This window comes from Trachypithecus francoisi, unplaced genomic scaffold (genome assembly GCF_009764315.1).
Source record: "Trachypithecus francoisi isolate TF-2019V2 unplaced genomic scaffold, Tfra_2.0 Lachesis_group13, whole genome shotgun sequence".
Classification (NCBI taxonomy): Eukaryota; Metazoa; Chordata; class Mammalia; order Primates; family Cercopithecidae; genus Trachypithecus; species Trachypithecus francoisi.
This window is the reverse complement of record NW_022681458.1, coordinates 1,170,926-1,190,152: the sequence shown is the minus strand read 5'-3', so window position 1 is coordinate 1,190,152 and position 19,227 is coordinate 1,170,926. Positions and strand designations below refer to the sequence as shown.

General features: G+C 58.4%; 1 protein-coding gene across 13 annotated transcripts in view; it reads right to left on the bottom strand.

Annotated features, from left to right (window-relative positions):
• Window positions 1-19,227, bottom strand: part of KIF1A (kinesin family member 1A) — a 110,969-nt gene that overhangs the window by 54,136 nt on the left and 37,606 nt on the right. For 8 of the 13 annotated variants that reach the window (XM_033229537.1, XM_033229539.1, XM_033229540.1 and 5 more), the window contains 11 exons: window positions 18,951-19,016; window positions 18,477-18,494; window positions 9,364-9,439; window positions 7,413-7,491; window positions 6,319-6,461; window positions 5,776-5,802; window positions 4,180-4,313; window positions 2,852-2,931; window positions 2,358-2,433; window positions 517-596; window positions 168-274 (listed from right to left, as the gene is read on the bottom strand). In XM_033229537.1, coding sequence (XP_033085428.1) covers window positions 168-274; window positions 517-596; window positions 2,358-2,433; window positions 2,852-2,931; window positions 4,180-4,313; window positions 5,776-5,802; window positions 6,319-6,461; window positions 7,413-7,491; window positions 9,364-9,439; window positions 18,477-18,494; window positions 18,951-19,016 — 886 coding nt within the window. Of the gene's footprint in view, window positions 1-167; window positions 275-516; window positions 597-2,357; window positions 2,434-2,851; window positions 2,932-4,179; window positions 4,389-5,775; window positions 5,803-6,318; window positions 6,462-7,412; window positions 7,492-9,363; window positions 9,440-18,476; window positions 18,495-18,950; window positions 19,017-19,227 lie in introns of all 13 variants that reach the window. The other 5 variants (XM_033229541.1, XM_033229550.1, XM_033229547.1 and 2 more) reach the window with 2 other exon arrangements.

The window sequence follows — 19,227 nt, the reverse complement described above, 5'->3', positions numbered from 1 at the left end:
CTCTCTTTCACACACATACACACACACACACACAGACACGTCCTGCCTAGAAGTATGACTCGCCACCCACTTACAGCTGGGGAAGCTGGGAGAGGGTGACCTCATTCAGGCCTGATCATCACAGCAAAGGGGCGTGGGTGCGGGTGGGGACGGTAGGGTGGCCATACCTTCACTGCCTCCCCTGGAGTCACTCCGGAAGACGCAGTGCTCCTCCTTGATGAAATGTCCACTCAGAACGATGTCCTGCCGCCTCTCGCCATCCTCCCTGCCCACTCTGCGGGGTGGGGGCACCATCAGAACCGCAGCCGGGACCCAGCACACCCAGGATGCCACCCACTGGCCTCCAGGGACACCCAATCAGGATTGTTTGGGAAACGCCCAGGGCAGACATCAGCAGTCGCTGGAGAAGTCCAAACTCAGTGGTCCCTCTGCAGCAGCAGGAATGGGGAGTCCACCCTTCCTCTGCCAGATCCCAGGGCCTGGCCAGGCTGGAGTGGCTGCCAGGTCCCCTCTCACCTGGTGATCCCATCCTTGATGTAGTAGAGGAGGCACTCCGACATCAGCGGGTCCTCATTCAGGTTGACGAGGTGTGGTGTCTGCAGGGAGATAGGAGGATCATCTCTCCTGCAGAGAGGCAGGAGCCCGACGCTGGCCGCACCCTACTCCAACCTCTCCCCAGGCACCAGACCACCACCAGGGCCCCTGCCCCCATACTCGGCTGGTCCTACCAGGCCGGTCACTCCAAGCCAGGAAAATGAGGAACACAGAAAGTGCAAGCCGAAGGCCCAGCCCACCAACAGCAGCAGGCTGGTGGGACCCGACCACCCGCATACACCCAGGCCTGACACAGCAGCCCCAGCACTGCAGCGGAAGCTGGGCTTCCAGAAAGGCAGAGAGCCCCTGCTGTCCGCATGTCGGGCCCCTGGGGCCCGCTAAGGCTAGGGTGAGCCCCCATATGTATAGACCACAGGCTTTGTCCCATGGGATCCTGGGTTCCCAGCTTTGGACTGTAAAATGGGATTCCAGGACCCCATTTCAGCTCAGATAGCCCAGAAACCGTGGGCTCACCAGTGGGAGCCAAGAACCAAGAAGGGTCAGGACCCTGACCACGGAGGGCTCAGCCCTGGGGACTGGGGAGTGAAGCAGTTGTGAAAGCATCCTTGATGAGCCACCTGAGGCACCCCCACGCAGAGAGGTGGGGACCTTGTCACTGGACGAAGGGGACAGACCATCCCCAGCCATCCCTGCCCCCCGAGTGGGGAAGATGTCCAGCCAGGAGGGCTGTGCCCACGGTGTTGGGGCTGAGTAGGGGCTGCAGCCTTGGGACCCCACTGGCCCGTGAACATCTCGTGACTCCCAAGAACATTGAACTTCTCAAGAAAGGGGTCCCCAGTGGTCCCACTTCCGGGCAGTGCCCAGACCCAGGGCCACCAATAAAGCTGCACCCCTGGAGTTCCGCCCTACCGCTCCAGGAAGGGGATGGGGCCTGGAACAGTGCAGGGAACAATCCATTCCAAACCAAACCAAAGGCCTGTCTGGAAGACCTGTGTAGTGAAGCCCCATTAGGGCACTGCCTGTCCCCGCCCTACCCAGGACTGGAATCTCCCTACAATTTTTCTCAGGTCCTTCCTGCCTCTGGACCTCAGCACATGCTGGGCCCCTGGCCTGGAGCACAGCCCTGCCCGGCCCCTCCCAAGCTACGGTCACACAGGTGTCTGTCCCCATGTCCTGGCCATCTTTGGGGTGGGTGTGTGGGGTTTGGGGACTAGAACCACAAGAAAGACTTTTTCCCAAGTGTGTGTGTCATGCCCCACCTGGGCTGCTGGATGGGGGCACAAGAGTCGTATACACTCTGAAGCAGCTGCCCAGGGGTTCTGTGCCATTTGAGGGCCCCCAGCTGAAAGACCCCTCAGGCTTGGCCTGGTGGAAGAAGAGGGAACCCCGCTGGAACAGTCAGACCTGACTCCAGCTGAGTTCCAAGAAGGCAGCTGGCGCCCAGCTCTGTGAGCAGCACAGACTCCAGGGCAGGTCCAGGCCCCTCGAATCTCAGTCTCCAGCCTGGGCGTTGGCTTCTCAGCCTTGCCCTGACACTGGGGAGCCCAGTCCACACTCCAGGCTACTAAGAGACCCATCTGATGTCCCAAAGCCACCAGGACGCCCCACCATGAGAATGTGGGGACTGAATGCTCCACGAAAAGCAAAGTGTGACTGTGGGTGGGCTTTACGGCCCCAGTGCCTGGGTCAGAGCCCCGGCGTGCCCCCTACTTCCAGAAGTCCCCTCTGGTTCTACCTGAGACAGCCCCTCACCTGGTCCTATTCAGATCAGGGCAGTACCACAGAACTGAGACAGCTCCTACCTTTTTGGGAGAGAATACGCCCAAGGTGCCGCCATCCTCCCTCATGGCCACACCCATCTCGGCCAGCAGGGCTTCCCTGGGGGAACAGAGATGAGGTCAGCACAAGCTCCACAAGGCTTCCCGCACTGGCCTCAGCACTGGCTGACCAATGCGGGCAGTGGGCCTGTGGCCACCGTGGCCTAGGTGGTGCCCATGTGTGTCCCATCTGGTCACTGTGTTAGGACATCTGCTGATGGGACCAGCCCCTCTGCACCATGATCAGGGATCAGGTCTATCGGGCCTCAGGTCTCTCAGGCTCCGGTGGGCAGCAGCCAGCAGTATACAAGGTGGGGGTTATTGGGGGTGAGGAAACAGGTTTGCCCTGGCCTGGGATCTGGCCACCCCAGGGTGTAGGTGCCCAGCACTGGAGGGCAGGGCTCAGTGCTCATCCTGCCCAGGCTTCGGGCTTGCTGGCTGCAACCCTCCCCCTGGGCCTCAGTTTCCCCAATGCACACCTCTCCATCCGGATGGCTTCTGTCCGCCGCAGTTTCTCCTCCCAGGTCTCGTTGAGCTCAGCTATGATCTTCTCTGTTTCCTGGGGATTGAGGCAGAGCACAGTGAGCTGCCGGGGCTGGGGCCAAGGGAGAGGACAATGGAGACACGGGTGCCAGGAGAAGGGGCATCAAAGCATGAGAGCCATGTTCCTGGAGCCGTCCAGGCACATGAGGTGTCCAGAAGACCAAGGCGGAGCTCAGAGAACGTGCGTCTTTCCCTTAGACACGCTCAAGAGAATGGGGAAAATGCAAAACGAATCCGGAAGGAAAAGAGAAGCAAATGCCCCGGAAGATGCTGAGCCTCGGCCCCTAAAGCACAGCCATCCTCGCTGCTGCCGAGGACCAGCTGCTCACCCTCTTCAGGACACTGCCCAGCATCAGCCTGGTCTCTCCTTTTTCTTCCCACCCACAGCCCAGTGGAACCCCAACACCCCAGAAGGGCTCTCTGCTCCAGAGTCACAGGCCCAACCTCGCCCCCATCCCCTTCCTCACACTGGCCTTGATGGGGCCTCTGCCTTTTCCCCTCAGCCCCTCAGTCTCCAGGTGTGTGGCTCACCTGCCCCTGCACAGCCATTCACTGAGGAGCGTGTGACTGGAAACCTAAAATGATCCTGGCCCGTTGCTGGGCACCAGGGAGCACACTGTGCCTGGGAGCGGTTGGAGGTGGGGACTATTCCCAGGCAGGTGTGCAGGTGTGAACACAGGATGGCCTGGAGGGGGCTCAGGAGCCACACTCACCACCCTCCTCAGGGAGTGTAACTCTATGGGATGACAGCCAGGAAGCTGCTGTGACCTCGGGCTGTCACCAGTGGAGGGGGTGCTGTGGGGTGGGGAGGGGCGAGACTCCTCTCACCCACAGATGCCATCCAGCTCACTGGTCCTTGAACAAGCGCCCACTCACACAATTAAAGACTCGACAGGAAGAGTCTCGGTCCTGGACATTCATTCTTGGAGCTTCCCTGGTCCAGGCTTGGCATGGGTGGGGGCACAGGCCATCCAGACACCCAGGTCTAGGGTCCTGCAGGGGCATTTCCTGTCCAGCAGCTGAGTGCTGTGCAGCCCACAGCCTGGGGACCCCTGAGTGAACTAGTTGCCTTGGCTGCTGTGGGTGGTCTAGAGACAAGACACAGGGCACCTGGGTGGCCACATGCCAGAGGCTCCTGCTGGTGCTCCACAATGGCCCTATGAGGATAGGCTGTGCCCAGGAGGGCAAGGTGCCTCTAACTCCTCCGAGCTCCCCACTCCCAGAGTCTGACACCCCGCAGCAAAGCTCCAAGTGGTGCCCTCACCTTCAGTCTTTCAATGGCCTCCTCGCTGCCCGGGGCAAACAAGATGCGCTCGTGGAGGCTGGACACGGAGGCTGCGCGGCTGGACAGGGCTGAGAGCGAGGATGAGGGGCTCATACCCACCAGGGCATTGGTCACTGTGGAGAGAGGGTCAGGGGCTTCATTCACCGTCCCGCCACGGTTAAGGTTATTGTTCTCAAGGTCGGACACGTCTATGGGGAGGAGGGGTAGGGCAGGCAGACAGACAGAGGGAGGGAGAGAAAAAAGATGAAGATGGGAAAAAGTAAGAGGTGGGGCCCAGAGAAGGCAAGAAACAGAAACCACCAACGAGGCACAGCAGCCCTGCCCGGCCCAGGACAAGCGCATGCAAGGCCTTCCTGCCACCCCTTGCCTATGATGGGACCGAGCCAGCAGTGGCACCCACTTGCCCGCCTGCTCCCCAGGCCTGCCCTCCCCAGCAGCAGCGTGGCATGGCCCTGGGCACCCTGGAGCTCCCCTGCACCCCTGCACCAGGCTTCTTGCTTTCCCTCAGTTGTACTCCAGGTCCCACTGCCAGGCCGCCCTGCAGCCCCTGCACCTGAGGGCTAGGAGCCTGTTCTCCCTGCATCTTCCCGCCCTGTCCACTGGCTTGGCATGGTCACCCAGCAGTGCCCCGTACAGACCCCCACGCTTGTCCTCCCACCCCTCGCACCCACCGTCAGCCTGGGACACCACACACCCCTGAGCTGCAGGGCCGGGCTGCACTAACTGCTCAGCCCACTGATGTGGAAATTGGCCCAGAGACCATCCTGGAGGAGGTGAACATGGGACCCTCACGAGGGAGGCCCTTCCCCTCCACCACGAGGAGCTCACCCACCAGCCTAGGCCTCATGCATCCCTAAGGCCCGGGAGGTGGGGCTGTGACATCTCTGGAGTGGGTGGTGCCAGAGGTCTCCTACCAGAAGCGAACACACAGCAGAGCAGCAGCAAGCACGGGACCACACGGGGTGTGGGGGAAGTGGAGGGCGCCCTGTAGCCGGGCTCAGGGAGGCATTGAGCCCCATGGAGCCCGGCTTGAGGCCAGGAGGCACAAAGGCTGGGCGGGATTTGGCAGCATCTGCTGTGAAAGCTGAGCTTGTGGCATTTCCAGAGTAGAGGGCCCGGGCGTGGGGGGTCAGGTCAGCTGGAGAAATGGTATTGCAGACGGAGGCCTGAGCCAAGAGCTGGGGACAGGACAGTCCCTCCAGTCCTCCTGGCCCTTTGGTGCTGATGTCCTGACCTTCGCAGGCCTCTGGGTGCACAGGGGGTCACAGGGCCTGGCCTCGGCCACGTTTAGCCTGAGAAGGCCTCAGCCGCACCCTGACTCCCCTGTTGCCTTGGTTTCTCATGTAGACCATGAGTGGGAATGAGCCAGGAGTGTGGGCTCAGAGGCAGACAGAATCTCACATCTACCAGCAGGGCCCTGTGACTGAGGGAGAGCAGTGCTTTCTGCCCCCAAAAAGGAGAAGAAAGCAGAGCAGGTGCCCTGGGGTTCACCCCTCCCTGCCCGTGCCACCCTAGGCGCTCATGCTGGCTGGGGCTGGAAGCAGAGATGCAGAGAGCAGCAAAGGGAATACACACATTTGGGTCCTCCAGGCACAGTGTTGGCTACGGGGGAGGGAAGCGTGGGGGAGGGGGAGAGACAAAGAAACAGAAGAACAGGTTTGTCTCCAGAGGGTCAGGCACGCCTTTCACAGGCCAGGGTGGCCAGCAGTGGGTGAGTGGCCACAAGCAGGTGGTGAAGGTCTTCAGCTCCAGAACACAGGGGGCCGCTGTGACCCCAGCACCCACAGCCTGCCTATGGGGCTTCCAGGGGAGCCGTCTCTGGCCCACTTGCATCAGCATTGAACCCAAACCATGCAGTACCATCCAGGCCAAGGCCAGGAAACTTGCCCTTGTCCAGGGCCCCCGCCCGGCCTCCCACCCAGAGGCAGTTCTGCCCAGGAACATGGAGCAGGGACAGGGATTTGGCCCAGAGGGGCTCTGGGAGCAGTGTGGAGCTGCCACAGCCCAGACTGCGGCCAGCAAAGTGGTGGCCCCAGGAGAGAGGATGTGATGACCTACAAGGCCCCTGAGCCTGAGACCCCACAACCCTGTCCAGGACAGGCTGGTGCAGGCACTCACTGTCGGTGATGTCGCCAAGACCCTGGGCATACAGCAGGTCCCGCAGCCTGGTCACCTCATCCTTCAGCTCACGGATCAGCTTGTTGTTGGGGTCCTCATTGATGACAGCATTGCAGCGGATCTGCTTGGCCCGATCAGCATACCTGGGTGGCAGAGGGGTCTGTGGGCTGTGCTCAGGACAGGTCCACACCTGGCAGGTCCCAAGGGTGCCCAGAGCCCTGCCTAAGACCCAGCCTTTCGGGCTCAGCAGCCAGGCCAGAGGTGGACCTGAGCCAGCACAGCCTGGCACAGAGTGAGAAATCGCCCCCATAGCAAGTCGCTGGGGAGGGCATTTGGGGCCACAGGCCAGAGGAGACTTACAGGGGAGGTCACCCAGTTATAGCTCGCCCGCTTGGGGAAACTGAGGCCCAGGGGAGAAGGGACAGTGTGGTGTCCTCTCCCCCAGTGGTCCCAGGGTAGAGGGACAAAGTCCAATGGGAAAAATGTGAGAACAGCTACGTGTACATAGGCTTTTGTCCACACTGTGCATCAGCTGATGCATATGTCTACATTTCCAGCTAGTACATGAACCTCTATTGGGACACGTGCCCTTTGTTTCTCTTAAGCACTGGTGGTGCACGGTCAAAAGAGGGGAGAGACCACTGACCCAAACAACCAAGCAGCCTCTAGCATGGCTAGGGGCCTAGGCTCCCCACCCCAGGTGCTCACTTGCCCATAAGAAACACCTATGCCCCCTTTGCTATCTAAAAATCCCCAGTGGTTACCCCGGCCGGCAGGTGAGTGTAAACTGCTTCGCCTAGCAGGCACAGCTCTCCCAGTCTGGTGCCACAGGGCCCTGGGCTACCTGCAGCCCCAAAGCACACCCTCAAAGGCTCCATGGAGGGAATGGTACAGGACCCATGCAGGCCCAGGAGCCCCAGAACAGTCCCTTCCAGCCTCACAGAGTCCAGGGTGTACCCCTCACAAAGAGTCATCCCTGCTCACTGACACTCTTAATTCAAGCAGGGGAGGATCCATCCCCCAAGACCAGGGAGCGGGGAGCAGAGCTCCCCTGGAGAGTCCCAGGGGACAGAGTGTCTCCCTGGAGAACTCACCTCAGCGTGCTGAGGGTCTCGTCGTAGTTGATGTCTGCAGGACTCAGGGCTGCCACCATAGCTGTCCTTGAGTTACCGCCTGTGGGAAGAAGACCAGGTTGTGCCCAGAGAGGGATCTAGGCCCCAGTGCTATGTCTGCTCCCCCCATCCCCCCACATTTACAGATGGGGAGGATGAGGCCCAGAGAGGTAAACTGAGTCACAGGCTTATCCCCATGAACACAGACAACAGCAAGGACCTGGCCTTGCTTGGCTGCCCCTTCATCTCTGCACCAGGCACTGCCATTATTTCTCTTCTACTTGTGTTTTTCTCACATTTGGGGCCATTTTACAACAATCAGGCCTTCCTTTCCCCAAAGCAGAGAGGAAAAGTTGTGGAGGGTTTTAAAGTATTTACTCCAAAACAAATACCATTTATGTTCAATAATTTTTTCAAGCACTTCTATCACTTTCATTTGAAATACATTCCTTGGCGCAGTGGCTCACGCCTGTAATCCCAGCACTTTGGGAGGCCGAGACGGGCGGATCACGAGGTCAGGAGATCGAGACCATCCTGGCTAACATGGTGAAACCTCGTCTCTACTAAAAAATACAAAAAACTAGCCGGGCGTGGTGGCGGCGCCTGTCGTCCCAGCTACTCGGGAGGCTGAGGCAGGAGAATGGCGTAAACCCGGGAGGCGGAGCTTGCAGTGAGCCGAGATCGCGCCCCTGCACTCCAGCCTGGGCGACAGAGTGAGACTCCGTCTCAACAAAAAAAAAAAAAAAAAAAAAAAAAAAAAAAGAAATACATTCCTCAGTATTTAACATCAGATTCCTGGCCCAGGTTAGTAGGATCCCAGCATCAGGTAATGCGTGGCCTGAGGAACAGACTGTTCTTTCCCTTCAGGGAATCCTGTCTAGGTGACCTCAGCAGTCAGAAAAGATCACCACTGACTCCACCCCAGCCCTCAGGACTGCTGCCTGGCGGTACTTCAAGTCTAGACAGAAGTTCTAGATGATGATCTTGCCTGCTTGACCCCAGGAAACTGTGTATCCTCAGGGCCGTGTCCCCAGGGCATGGGTCCCTGATGAGTAGGGACTGAAGAGACAGTGTGAAGGGCTGGGCACATGCCACACGGGCCCCAGGAAAGGTTCCCTGGGAGGACTTCCCTGCCCCCGCCCTGGGGATGGATCTGGGTGTGCCTGGAGCAGGGGGCTCCTTCCCAGCCCACATCTCAGGTGAAGGAACACACCCTCCTCCTGTCTCAGCAGGGCCCATCCATCCGCAGGCCTGCTGCGGTCTGCATTACTGGCCTGAGCTGGGGAGCAGCATGGCTAGTTGAGGGGTGCGGAGGTAGTCAGCCAGGGCTCCGCACACCTCAGCCATGCAGCTGAGGGAGGCCAGGGACCCCCAGTCATCTATGTTCACCAGGTCAGTACAAGACTCAGTTTACCTCCCTGGGCATCAGCTGTAAATGCAGTTGGGGAGGACTCTGAGGTTATTCCAGGATGGACGGGATCAGTGTCGGATGCATTTCAACTCCCACCTCCCCATCTAACTCTCACTGCTCAGAACTCAAATGGGGAGGAAGAGGTTTACGGCAGCCCCTCAAAACCCAGCAAGCAGAGATCCCCTGTGACAGATGGGGAAACCAAGGCCCAGAGAAGGGTGAGTACTTGGCCTGGGTATCACAGCCCACCTGACCCAGACCACTGACACAGGCAGGTGTGTGCTGTGCCGCCACCTGGGCCATCGTGGTTCCCACACTTGCTTCGTTAACCCACTGCTGGCCATTGCCCCAGGCCCTCCAGGAGGGCCATGAACCGACTGGACCCTCCAGGTTCACCTCCCAGTCTCAGCCAAGAAAGGGTGAGAGGCCTCCTGGCAACTGGGCGCCCCCTCAGTGGGGAAGAAGGGCACACCCCAGGGTGGGATCAGAGCCCTGGGGACAGGCCGACCCACAAGTTCTCACCCAGGTTTTCCCGGAGGAGCCAGGTCAACACGGAATCTCGGTACGGAATGAAATCTGTCTTCTTCTTTTTCTTGTTCTGTGGGGGAGGAACATTCAAGGTCAAGTCCGAGCCCACTGGAGAGGAAGGGAAAGGGAGGGGCCAGTGCAGGCCCTGCCCAGTGGGTCCTCAAAGCTGGAGGCTGGGCAGGGGGCGGGACCCGCTCTGCTGGACACGTTCTCAGACTGCCCAGGCCTCTCCCTGCCCAGACCCCAGGGCACCACCCCAGAGGCCTCCTCTAGGCCACAGTCAGGGACTTGCTAGCATGTCCTTCAGGTTCCTCCCTCGTCCATCCCTGCCACCCCTGGGCCACCCAGCTGGACACCAGCCAGGAGTGCTGATGTCACCAGCAAGTGTGTCCTCCCTTTACTCTGTCTGAAGGACCCATCTGAGCCCATGGCCCCTCCTCGAACACCATCAGCGACTCTTTCTGACCCAAGGGAAAAGGCCTCACAGCTAAATGTGGACCTCCAGGCCTCTGTGGCCTCTGCCACACTTACCTCCCTGCCAGCTTAAATCTCCCCTTCACACAGAGTTCACCTGCCCTCTCCTCCATCAAATTCCCTATGGTCCTGCAGAAGCCTGTTCTCCCATCCCTCCCCTCAGAATGAAGCATCCTCCATGCTCTTGCTACTTCTTTGGCTCTTTAAAATATGGACTCCATCCACATAATGGCTGCCAGGAATTGCTTCTGATGGACACTCTGTGACTGACTTAATGATCCCATTAATTGTGGGTTTCAGTGACTTCCAATGTCTACTGGTTCATGTATGCATTGGCTTACGAAGCATTTGCAGAGCACCTGCTGGGCCGGCAGACAAGGCCTCTGGCCCTGGAGCCTGCACCCCAGGACATGCACATAGATGCCACCTCAAGGGCTGGGCGCACACACAGACATCATTGTTCTTGAAGACAACCCCAGAAGAAGCTCCACCAGCTCACAGGGCACATAAAATTGGAAAGCTCTTGAGACTCCCTGTCAAAGAGGGTCCAGAATGCTGCACTGGCTTCTCCACGAGCAGGGTTTCAGGGTGTCCATCTTGCAGCTCAGCAGCACAACCGACTGCTTTCTTTTTTCTTTGGAAACTTGGAAGGGACTAACTCTACTCTATTTCTAGTTTTCTTTTGTTTTTGTTTTTGTTTTGAGATGGAGTCTCCCTCTGTCGCCAGGCTAGAGTACAGTAGCACAATCTCAGCTCACTGCAACCTCCACCTCCCGGGTTCAAGCAATTCTCCTGCCTCAGCCTCCTGAGTAGCTGGGGTTACAGGGGCACACCACTATGCCCGGCTAATTTTTGTTTTTGTTTTTTTTTTTATTAGTAGAGACAAGATTTCACCATGTTGGCCAGGATGGTCTCGATGTCTTGACCTCATGATCCGCCCACCTCGGGCTCCCAAAGTGCTAGGATTACAGGCGTGAGCCACTGCACCCAGCCTCTAGTTTGGTTTTTGATTATTTAATTCCTGAGGGTGAATTCTCTGCCATGTGTCATATTCCTTGCTTCCACATCAATGTCCTCCAGCCATTCAGCCACTTCAGCAAGGAGCCCAGCAGCCCCCTGGGTTTCCTGCTCCCTCACCGCCTCCCTGTCCAGTCGTGCTGCGCCGTCTCCCAGGACCACCCTGTTCTCCCTGCTTGGTCCCCCAGCCTCCACCATGTCAAGCCTGGAACGCTGACCTTCCATCCTGACTGCCGCACCAGGCCACCCTGCTCCCGACCTATCCTTCACGCAGCGCGCGTGGCCTGAGGACCCACCCTTGGCTAAAGCAGACACTGTGAGCCCCGCTGAAAACCCACCGGCTGCTGCCCACTGAGGCTCGGCCAGGCAGCTCCTGACAAGCGGCCACGGACCTCCCATCCTCAGATCCGCCCGGCTCCTGCCGGCCTCCCTCCCTGCTCCGGGCCCTGTTGCTCAACCAGTTCCTCCAAAACTCTCTCACTCGGCTAATTCAAGTCTCCGTCACTGTCCCTCGCAGGGCCCCTCGCACTTCTCCTCCCAGTCCCTCACACAGCCAGTCGCGCGGTTCCCACGCGGTGGTTCCACATCTCAGTCCCGCACACGCAAGCACTCAGTCCCTCAAGGAGCTCCCGCCATTCCCCGCGCGGTTCCCACGCGGCTGCGTGCAGCTCGCCACACAGTTCCTCAGCTCCTCCCGCCTCCCCACACAGCTCCTCACGTTCCTCCAAACGGTTCTTCACGCAGCTCCTCTTGCTTGCCCCTTTATTCCTCCATTATGGAAAACGGCAGCCACTCGAACGCGGGCTCCACCCATGTGATGGCTGCCGGCCACACCGTTCATCGTGTGTTCCCACCAGTTCCACACGCAATTCTGTCACAGTTCTCTGTGGAGTTCTTCGCACAGCTCCACCCGACCCTCGCCTCGATCTCCACGCAGGGCCTCGTTACACACGCGCTCTTCATCATTCTCCACACGCAAATCCTCCCGTCCCGGACACTCTTGCTCTCACAGTTCCTCCCGGTTCCCCAGAAAGTTTCTCCCGTTCCTCAAACATTTCCTAACACGGCTCCCCCAGGACGCCTCACACAAGCCTCCCTTCTCAGAGTTCCCCACGGGGGCTCGCAGCTCCCGCACAGCGTGCCACACACAGAGACCGGCTTCTCCGCGTCCCACGGTCCTCACAGCATCCACGCAGCTCCCCGAAAACCCCTTCAGCTCCGCCCCAGTCCGCACACAGCGCCCCACCCCTTCCACACACTTCCTTCCGGGTCCCACAGCTCCACGCAGTGCCCCGCGGTTCCCCAGTTTCCCATCCAGCTCCTCACACTCCCGGACAAGCCCTCGCACGGGTCTCCACGGCTTTCCTCACAATTCTGCACACAGTTCCACACACGGGTCCTCACCGCTCCCTACCGTTTCTCAAACAGCTCCCCCCGCCATTCCTCATCCAGCTCCTCACACGGTTCCTCACACAACCCTTCACGCCATCCCTAATGCGAGTCCACGCACACTTTCCACACACTTCCTCAGGCCATTCTCACTGTTCACCCCGTTCCCACGCATGCCATTCCACACGGCTCCTCACGGTTCCCCCACAGCACCTCACTGTTCCCACCCGTTCCTCACAGTTCCACACAGTTCCACACTCAGTTCCACACTCAGTTCCACACTCCCTTCCTCACAGTTCCTCACAGTTCCACACTCAGTTCCTCACAGTTCCTCACTCAGTTCCTCACAGTTCCACATTCAGTTCCTCACAGTTCCTCACAGTTCCACACAGTTCCACACTCAGTTCCTCACAGTTCCACACTCAGTTCCTCACAGTTCCACACAGTTCCACACTCAGTTCCACACTCAGTTCCACACTCCCTTCCTCACAGTTCCTCACAGTTCCACACTCAGTTCCACACAGTTCCACACTCATTCCTCACAGTTCCTCACAGTTCCACACAGTTCCACACTCAGTTCCTCACAGTTCCACACTCAGTTCCTCACAGTTCCACACAGTTCCACACAGTTCCACACTCAGTTCCACACTCCCTCCCTCACAGTTCCTCACAGTTCCACACTCAGTTCCTCACTCAGTTCCTCACTCAGTTCCTCACAGTTCCACACTCAGTTCCTCACTCAGTTCCTCACTCAGTTCCACACAGTTCCACACTCAGTTCCTCACAGTTCCTCACTCAGTTCCTCACAGTTCCACATTCAGTTCCTCACAGTTCCTCACAGTTCCACACAGTTCCACACTCAGTTCCTCACAGTTCCTCACAGTTCCACACTCAGTTCCTCACAGTTCCTCACTCAGTTCCTCACAGTTCCACATTCAGTTCCTCACAGTTCCTCACAGTTCCACACAGTTCCACACTCAGTTCCTCACAGTTCCTCACAGTTCCACACTCAGTTCCTCACAGTTCCTCACAGTTCCACACAGTTCCACACTCAGTTCCTCACAGTTCCACACAGTTCCACACTCAGTTCCACACTCCCTCCCTCACAGTTCCTCACAGTTCCACACTCAGTTCCTCACTCAGTTCCTCACAGTTCCTCACAGTTCCACACAGTTCCATACTCAGTTCCTCACAGTTCCACACAGTTCCACACTGAGTTCCTCACAGTTCCTCACAGTTCCACACAGTTCCTCACTCAGTTCCTCACAGTTCCTCACAGTTCCACACAGTTCCATACTCAGTTCCTCACAGTTCCACACTCAGTTCCTCACAGTTCCTCACAGTTCCACACAGTTCCACACTCAGTTCCTCACAGTTCCACACTCAGTTCCTCACAGTTCCTCACAGTTCCACACAGTTCCATACTCAGTTCCTCACAGTTCCTCACAGTTCCACACAGTTCCACACTCAGTTCCTCACAGTTCCTCACAGTTCCACACTCAGTTCCTCACAGTTCCTCACAGTTCCACACAGTTCCACACTCAGTTCCTCACAGTTCCTCACAGTTCCACACAGTTCCACACTCAGTTCCTCACAGTTCCTCACAGTTCCACACAGTTCCACACTCAGTTCCTCACAGTTCCTCACAGTTCCACACAGTTCCACACTCAGTTCCTCACAGTTCCTCACAGTTCCACACTCAGTTCCTCACTCAGTTCCTCACAGTTCCTCACAGTTCCACACAGTTCCATACTCAGTTCCTCACAGTTCCACACTCAGTTCCTCACAGTCCACACAGTTCCACACTCAGTTCCCACAGTTCCACACTCCCTCCTCACAGTTCCTCACAGTTCCACACTCAGTTCCTCACTCAGTTCCTCACAGTTCCTCACAGTTCCACACAGTTCCATACTCAGTTCCTCACAGTTCCACACTCAGTTCCTCACAGTTCCACACAGTTCCACACTCAGTTCCACACTCCCTCCCTCACAGTTCCTCACAGTTCCACACTCAGTTCCTCACTCAGTTCCTCACAGTTCCTCACAGTTCCACACAGTTCCATACTCAGTTCCTCACAGTTCCACACTCAGTTCCTCACAGTTCCTCACAGTTCCACACAGTTCCATACTCAGTTCCTCACAGTTCCACACTCAGTTCCTCACAGTTCCATACTCAGTTCCACACTCAGTTCCTCACAGGTCCTCACTCAGTTCCTCACAGTTCCTCACAGTTCCTCACTCAGTTCCTCACAGTTCCTCAGTTTCACACTTAGTTCCTCACAGTTCCACACAGTTCCTCACAGTTCCCACAGAGTTCCTCACAGTTCCTCACAGTTCCACACTCCGTTCCTCACAGTTTCATGTAGTTCCTCATAGTTCCTCACAGTTCCACACAGTTCTTCACAGTTCCACACAGTTCCTCACAGTTCCACACTCCGTTCCTCACAGTTCCACACTCCGTTCCTCACAGTTCCTCACAGTTTCACACTTAGTTCCTCACAGTTCCTCACAGTTCCACACTCCGTTCCTCACAGTTCCACACAGTTCCTCACAGTTCCCACAGAGTTCCTCACAGTTCCCACACTTCCCCACACCGGCTCACACACTTCCTCACACGGTCTGTGGCTCCTCACGTGGCCACATGCACTGCCTCCCAGTTCTTCAGTTTCCCACACGGCTCCGCACACAGGCTGTCACATGTTTCCCCTTAGGCCTCCCCATGCCCCACGGTGCTTCCGTTTCTCACACAGCTGTCCACAGCATTCCACACAGGTCCACACAGCCCCGTTTCACCCACTTTCATAGTTTCACACAGTTCCACACACGGTTTCTCAAGCGGGTCCTCTCACAATGCCTCAGACGGGGGCTCATGCAGCTCCTCTCAGGCCCTGGCAAGTTCCTCCGAGTTCCCGCACACTTCCCCCCAGTTTCCTCCACGTTTCCACAGATCCCCCGAATCCCTGAGGCAGCGTTCACGTGGTTCCCCATGCCTTTCCCAGCAGCCGCCTGCCTGGCTCCCCGCAGTTTCTCACAGCTCACCACTGCTCCCCGGGCAGCCACATGGCTCCTCAGCATTCCCTCACGCGATTCCCACGCGGCCCCACACCACTCCACACACCTCTGCTCCCATTTCCACAGGTCCTCAGAGTACACGCATCTCCAGCGCCACAGAGCCCCGACGTGGGTACCCACGTGAGCGCACACTTCCCCCAAGTGGTTTCCCCAAACGCTTCCCACCTGGTTCCCCGCCTTCCCCACACGATCACATTCAGCTTCTCACAAATCCTCCCACAGTTCCCCCACGCAATTCCTCACACGGTTCCTCATATACTTTCCCACAGAGCTTCTCCCATACCTCCACAGACAGCTCTGCACGGTTCCCTCACGTGATTCCACATAGCTCCCCACCCTGTGGCACACACTTCCTCTCCCGGTGCCACGCACAGCTCCTCATGTTCCCACGCAGCTCCGCTCAGGCCCCCAGAGTTTCTCAGGTTCCCCCCACGGTTCCTGAGGCGTTTCTTCCTCTGGTCCTCACACAGGTTCTTTCGGCTTCTGACATAGTTGACCACACAGTTCTCTGCAGGCTCCCCACACAGTTCCTATGGTTCCCCACACAGCTCCCCACACAGCTCCCCACACACAGATCCACACACACAGCTACACACACACACAGTTCCACACATACAGCTCCACACACACAACTCCACACACAGTTCCCCACACAGCCCCCCACAGTTCTACACACACAGCTCCACACACACAGTTCCACACGCACAGCTCCACACACAGCTCTACACACAGTTCCACACACATAGCTCCCCACACAGCTCCTCACACAGCTCCCCACATAGTTCCACACACACAGTTCCACACACAGCTACACAGCTCCACACACACAGTTCCACACACACAGCTCCACACACAGCTCCACACACAGTTCCTCACACAGCTCCTCACACAGCTCCACACACACAGTTCCACACACAGCTCCACACACAGCTCCCCACACAGTTCCACACATAGCTCCACACACACAGTTCCACACACACAGCTCCACACACAGCTCCACACACAGCTCCCCACACAGTTCCACACACAGCTCCACACACACAGTTCCACACACACAGCTCCACACACAGTTCCACACACACAGCTCCACACACAGTTGACACACACAGCTCCCCACACAGTTCCACACACAGCTCCACACACACAGTTCCACACTCACAGCTCCACACACAGTTCCACACACACAGTTCCACACACAGCTCCACATACACAGTTCCACACACAGCTCCACACACAGCTCCACACACAGTTCCACACACAGCTCCACACACACAGTTCCACACACACAGTTCCACACACAGCTCCACACAGTTCCTCACACAGCTCCTCACACAGCTCCACACACACAATTACACACACACAGCTCCACACACACAGTTCCACACACAGCTCCACACACACAGTTCCACACACAGCTCCACACACAGCTCCACACACAGCTCCCCACACAGTTCCACACACACAGCTCCACACACACAGCTCCCCACACACAGCTCCCCACACACAGTTACACACACACAGCTCCACACACACAGCTCCACACACACAGCTCCCCACACACAGTTCCACACACACAGCTCCACACACACAGCTCCCCACACACAGCTCCCCACACACAGTTCCACACACACGGCTCCCCACACACGGCTCCCCATACACAGTTCCACACACACAGCTCCACACACACAGTTCCACACACAGTTCCACACACACAGCTCCCCACACACAGCTCCCCACACACAGTTCCACACACACAGCTCCCCACACACAGCTCCCCACACACAGTTCCACACACATGGCTCCCCACACACAGCTCCCCATACACAGTTCCACACACACAGCTCCACACACACAGTTCCACACACAGTTCCACACAGCTCCACACACACTGTTCCACACACACAGCTCCCCATACACAGCTCCACACACAGTTCCACACACACAGTTCCCCACACAGTTCCACACACAGCTCCACACACACTGTTCCACACACACAGCTCCACACACACTGTTCCACACACACAGCTCCACACACAGTTCCACACACAGTTCTACACACAACTCCACAAGCAGTTCCACACAGTTCCTCACAGTCCCGCACAATCTGCACAGCAGATCGTTCTCTCCTCCCTCCCCACGCTGCTCCACGCCGCTCCATGCCATTCCCTCACAGTTTCACACGGTTATCACAGCTTCTCACAGTTCACTCCACTCCACACGCAATTCCCCACACAGGTCCTCAGTCTCATGCAGTCCCACGCAGTGTCTCATGCCGTTTCCCACACGCTTCCTCTCCCGTTCCCACACAGTTCCTCACACAGTTCCCCATACGGCCCTCAGTTCCTCACCTGGCTCCCACTCGGGTCCCCCACACCATTCTCCACAGTTCCCCACTCAGTCCCCACGCCTTCTCACAGTTCTTCATACAGCCTCACAGGTGTTCTTAGTCTCTTGGAACTCCTCACACAGGCCCACACAGCTCTTCACAATTCACACAGTTCTCTGTCCCCAGAGGGCCACTACCAAGTTCCCGGTGTGTCTCCCAGTGAGCACGTCGCGACTCCTCACAGTGGCGCCCGCCCTGTCTCATGCATTCCCACGCTGGCTCACTCCGTTCCTGCCCGGTCCCTCGAACGGTTTCACGGCTGCACACGCGGTTCCTCACACAGTCCCCAGCCTCGCCCCAGGCAGCTTCACACATGGTGCCCTCCGTGGCACCGCCCACTCCACACATGTTCGTCTCCCCGCCCTGGCCCCGTCACACCTATGGCTGCTCAGAGTCTAGCACACCTGTCACCCTCTTCCTCTCATGGCTCCCCAGCCCTCTCCATGCCCGAGGGGCTCCGCCGCACCCCTCTCAGCTCCTCCCAGGGCCCCCATGCCCCCCCAGGCCACCCTTTCCCACCTCAGCGTCTCCCAGCAGCCTCCACCCCAGGCCCTACCATGAGGCCACCCCAGACGCCCTCTGTCCACGCAGACAAGGCACCTCACGGGGCCTCCCACACCTGTTTTCTTACTTCCCAGGATCCACCCCCACGTCGCCCACCTCCCAGCGCACTCACTGCCCACTCCGCCCCTCACCACAGGGCACCAATGCAGTGCAGACGCCACCACCAGCCTCCAGCCCCCACCCCAGGGCTGAAGGAAGCCGCTTACCTTGTTGGGTCCGGAGTCCTGAAAAGGAAGAGACAGAGAGAGGCTGAGGCCCGGAGCGAGGCTGGCGCAGGCTGTGGGGGCGGAAGAGCAGGTGGCCCAGATCCCTTGCCCCGGCCGTGACTCAGGTTCTACCGCCCCATGGTCTCCTCGACAGCAGCTCCCCCGGGGCAGGGTCCCCCCAGGGCTGCCCTTCCCTGGCCCAGGCCATTGGTGGTGCTGGGGGACAGGGCTGTCTGCTGCATGGGGCCAACCGTGGCCACGGCCCCAATTTACAGGCGGGGAAACTGAGGGTCCCGGGAGAAACCGGGGCCACTACCCCTTCTCCAGCATGTGACACTCTGGCCATCTCTGGGCTCTCCCTTGAACCCAGCCACCTCCCAGACACATGGCCTGGAAACAGGGGTGACAGGGGCAGGATAGGGGCCCCAAAGACCCCCGGGGGTCTGGCTGCAGAAGCCAGGCTGGGCCACTCACCATTTCAGCCAGGGCGGAGATAACCTTGCCCAGGGTGGTCAGCGACTTGTTGATGTTCGCCCCCTCCTGCAGGCAGAAAAGACGGGGGTTGGGACACCGGGGACCCCTGGGGCCTCCTGCTCTGCAGGGACACCTTGCGTGGACCTGTGCGGTGTGGAGCGGAGGCCACCACCGCAGCTGCTGATCTCTGGGGCCACAGACACATGGGGTGCCCTGGCAGAAAGCCAGCTGGAGCCTCTGACCGGGAGCACGTCCCCCAGTGTTACCTTCAGTGCCA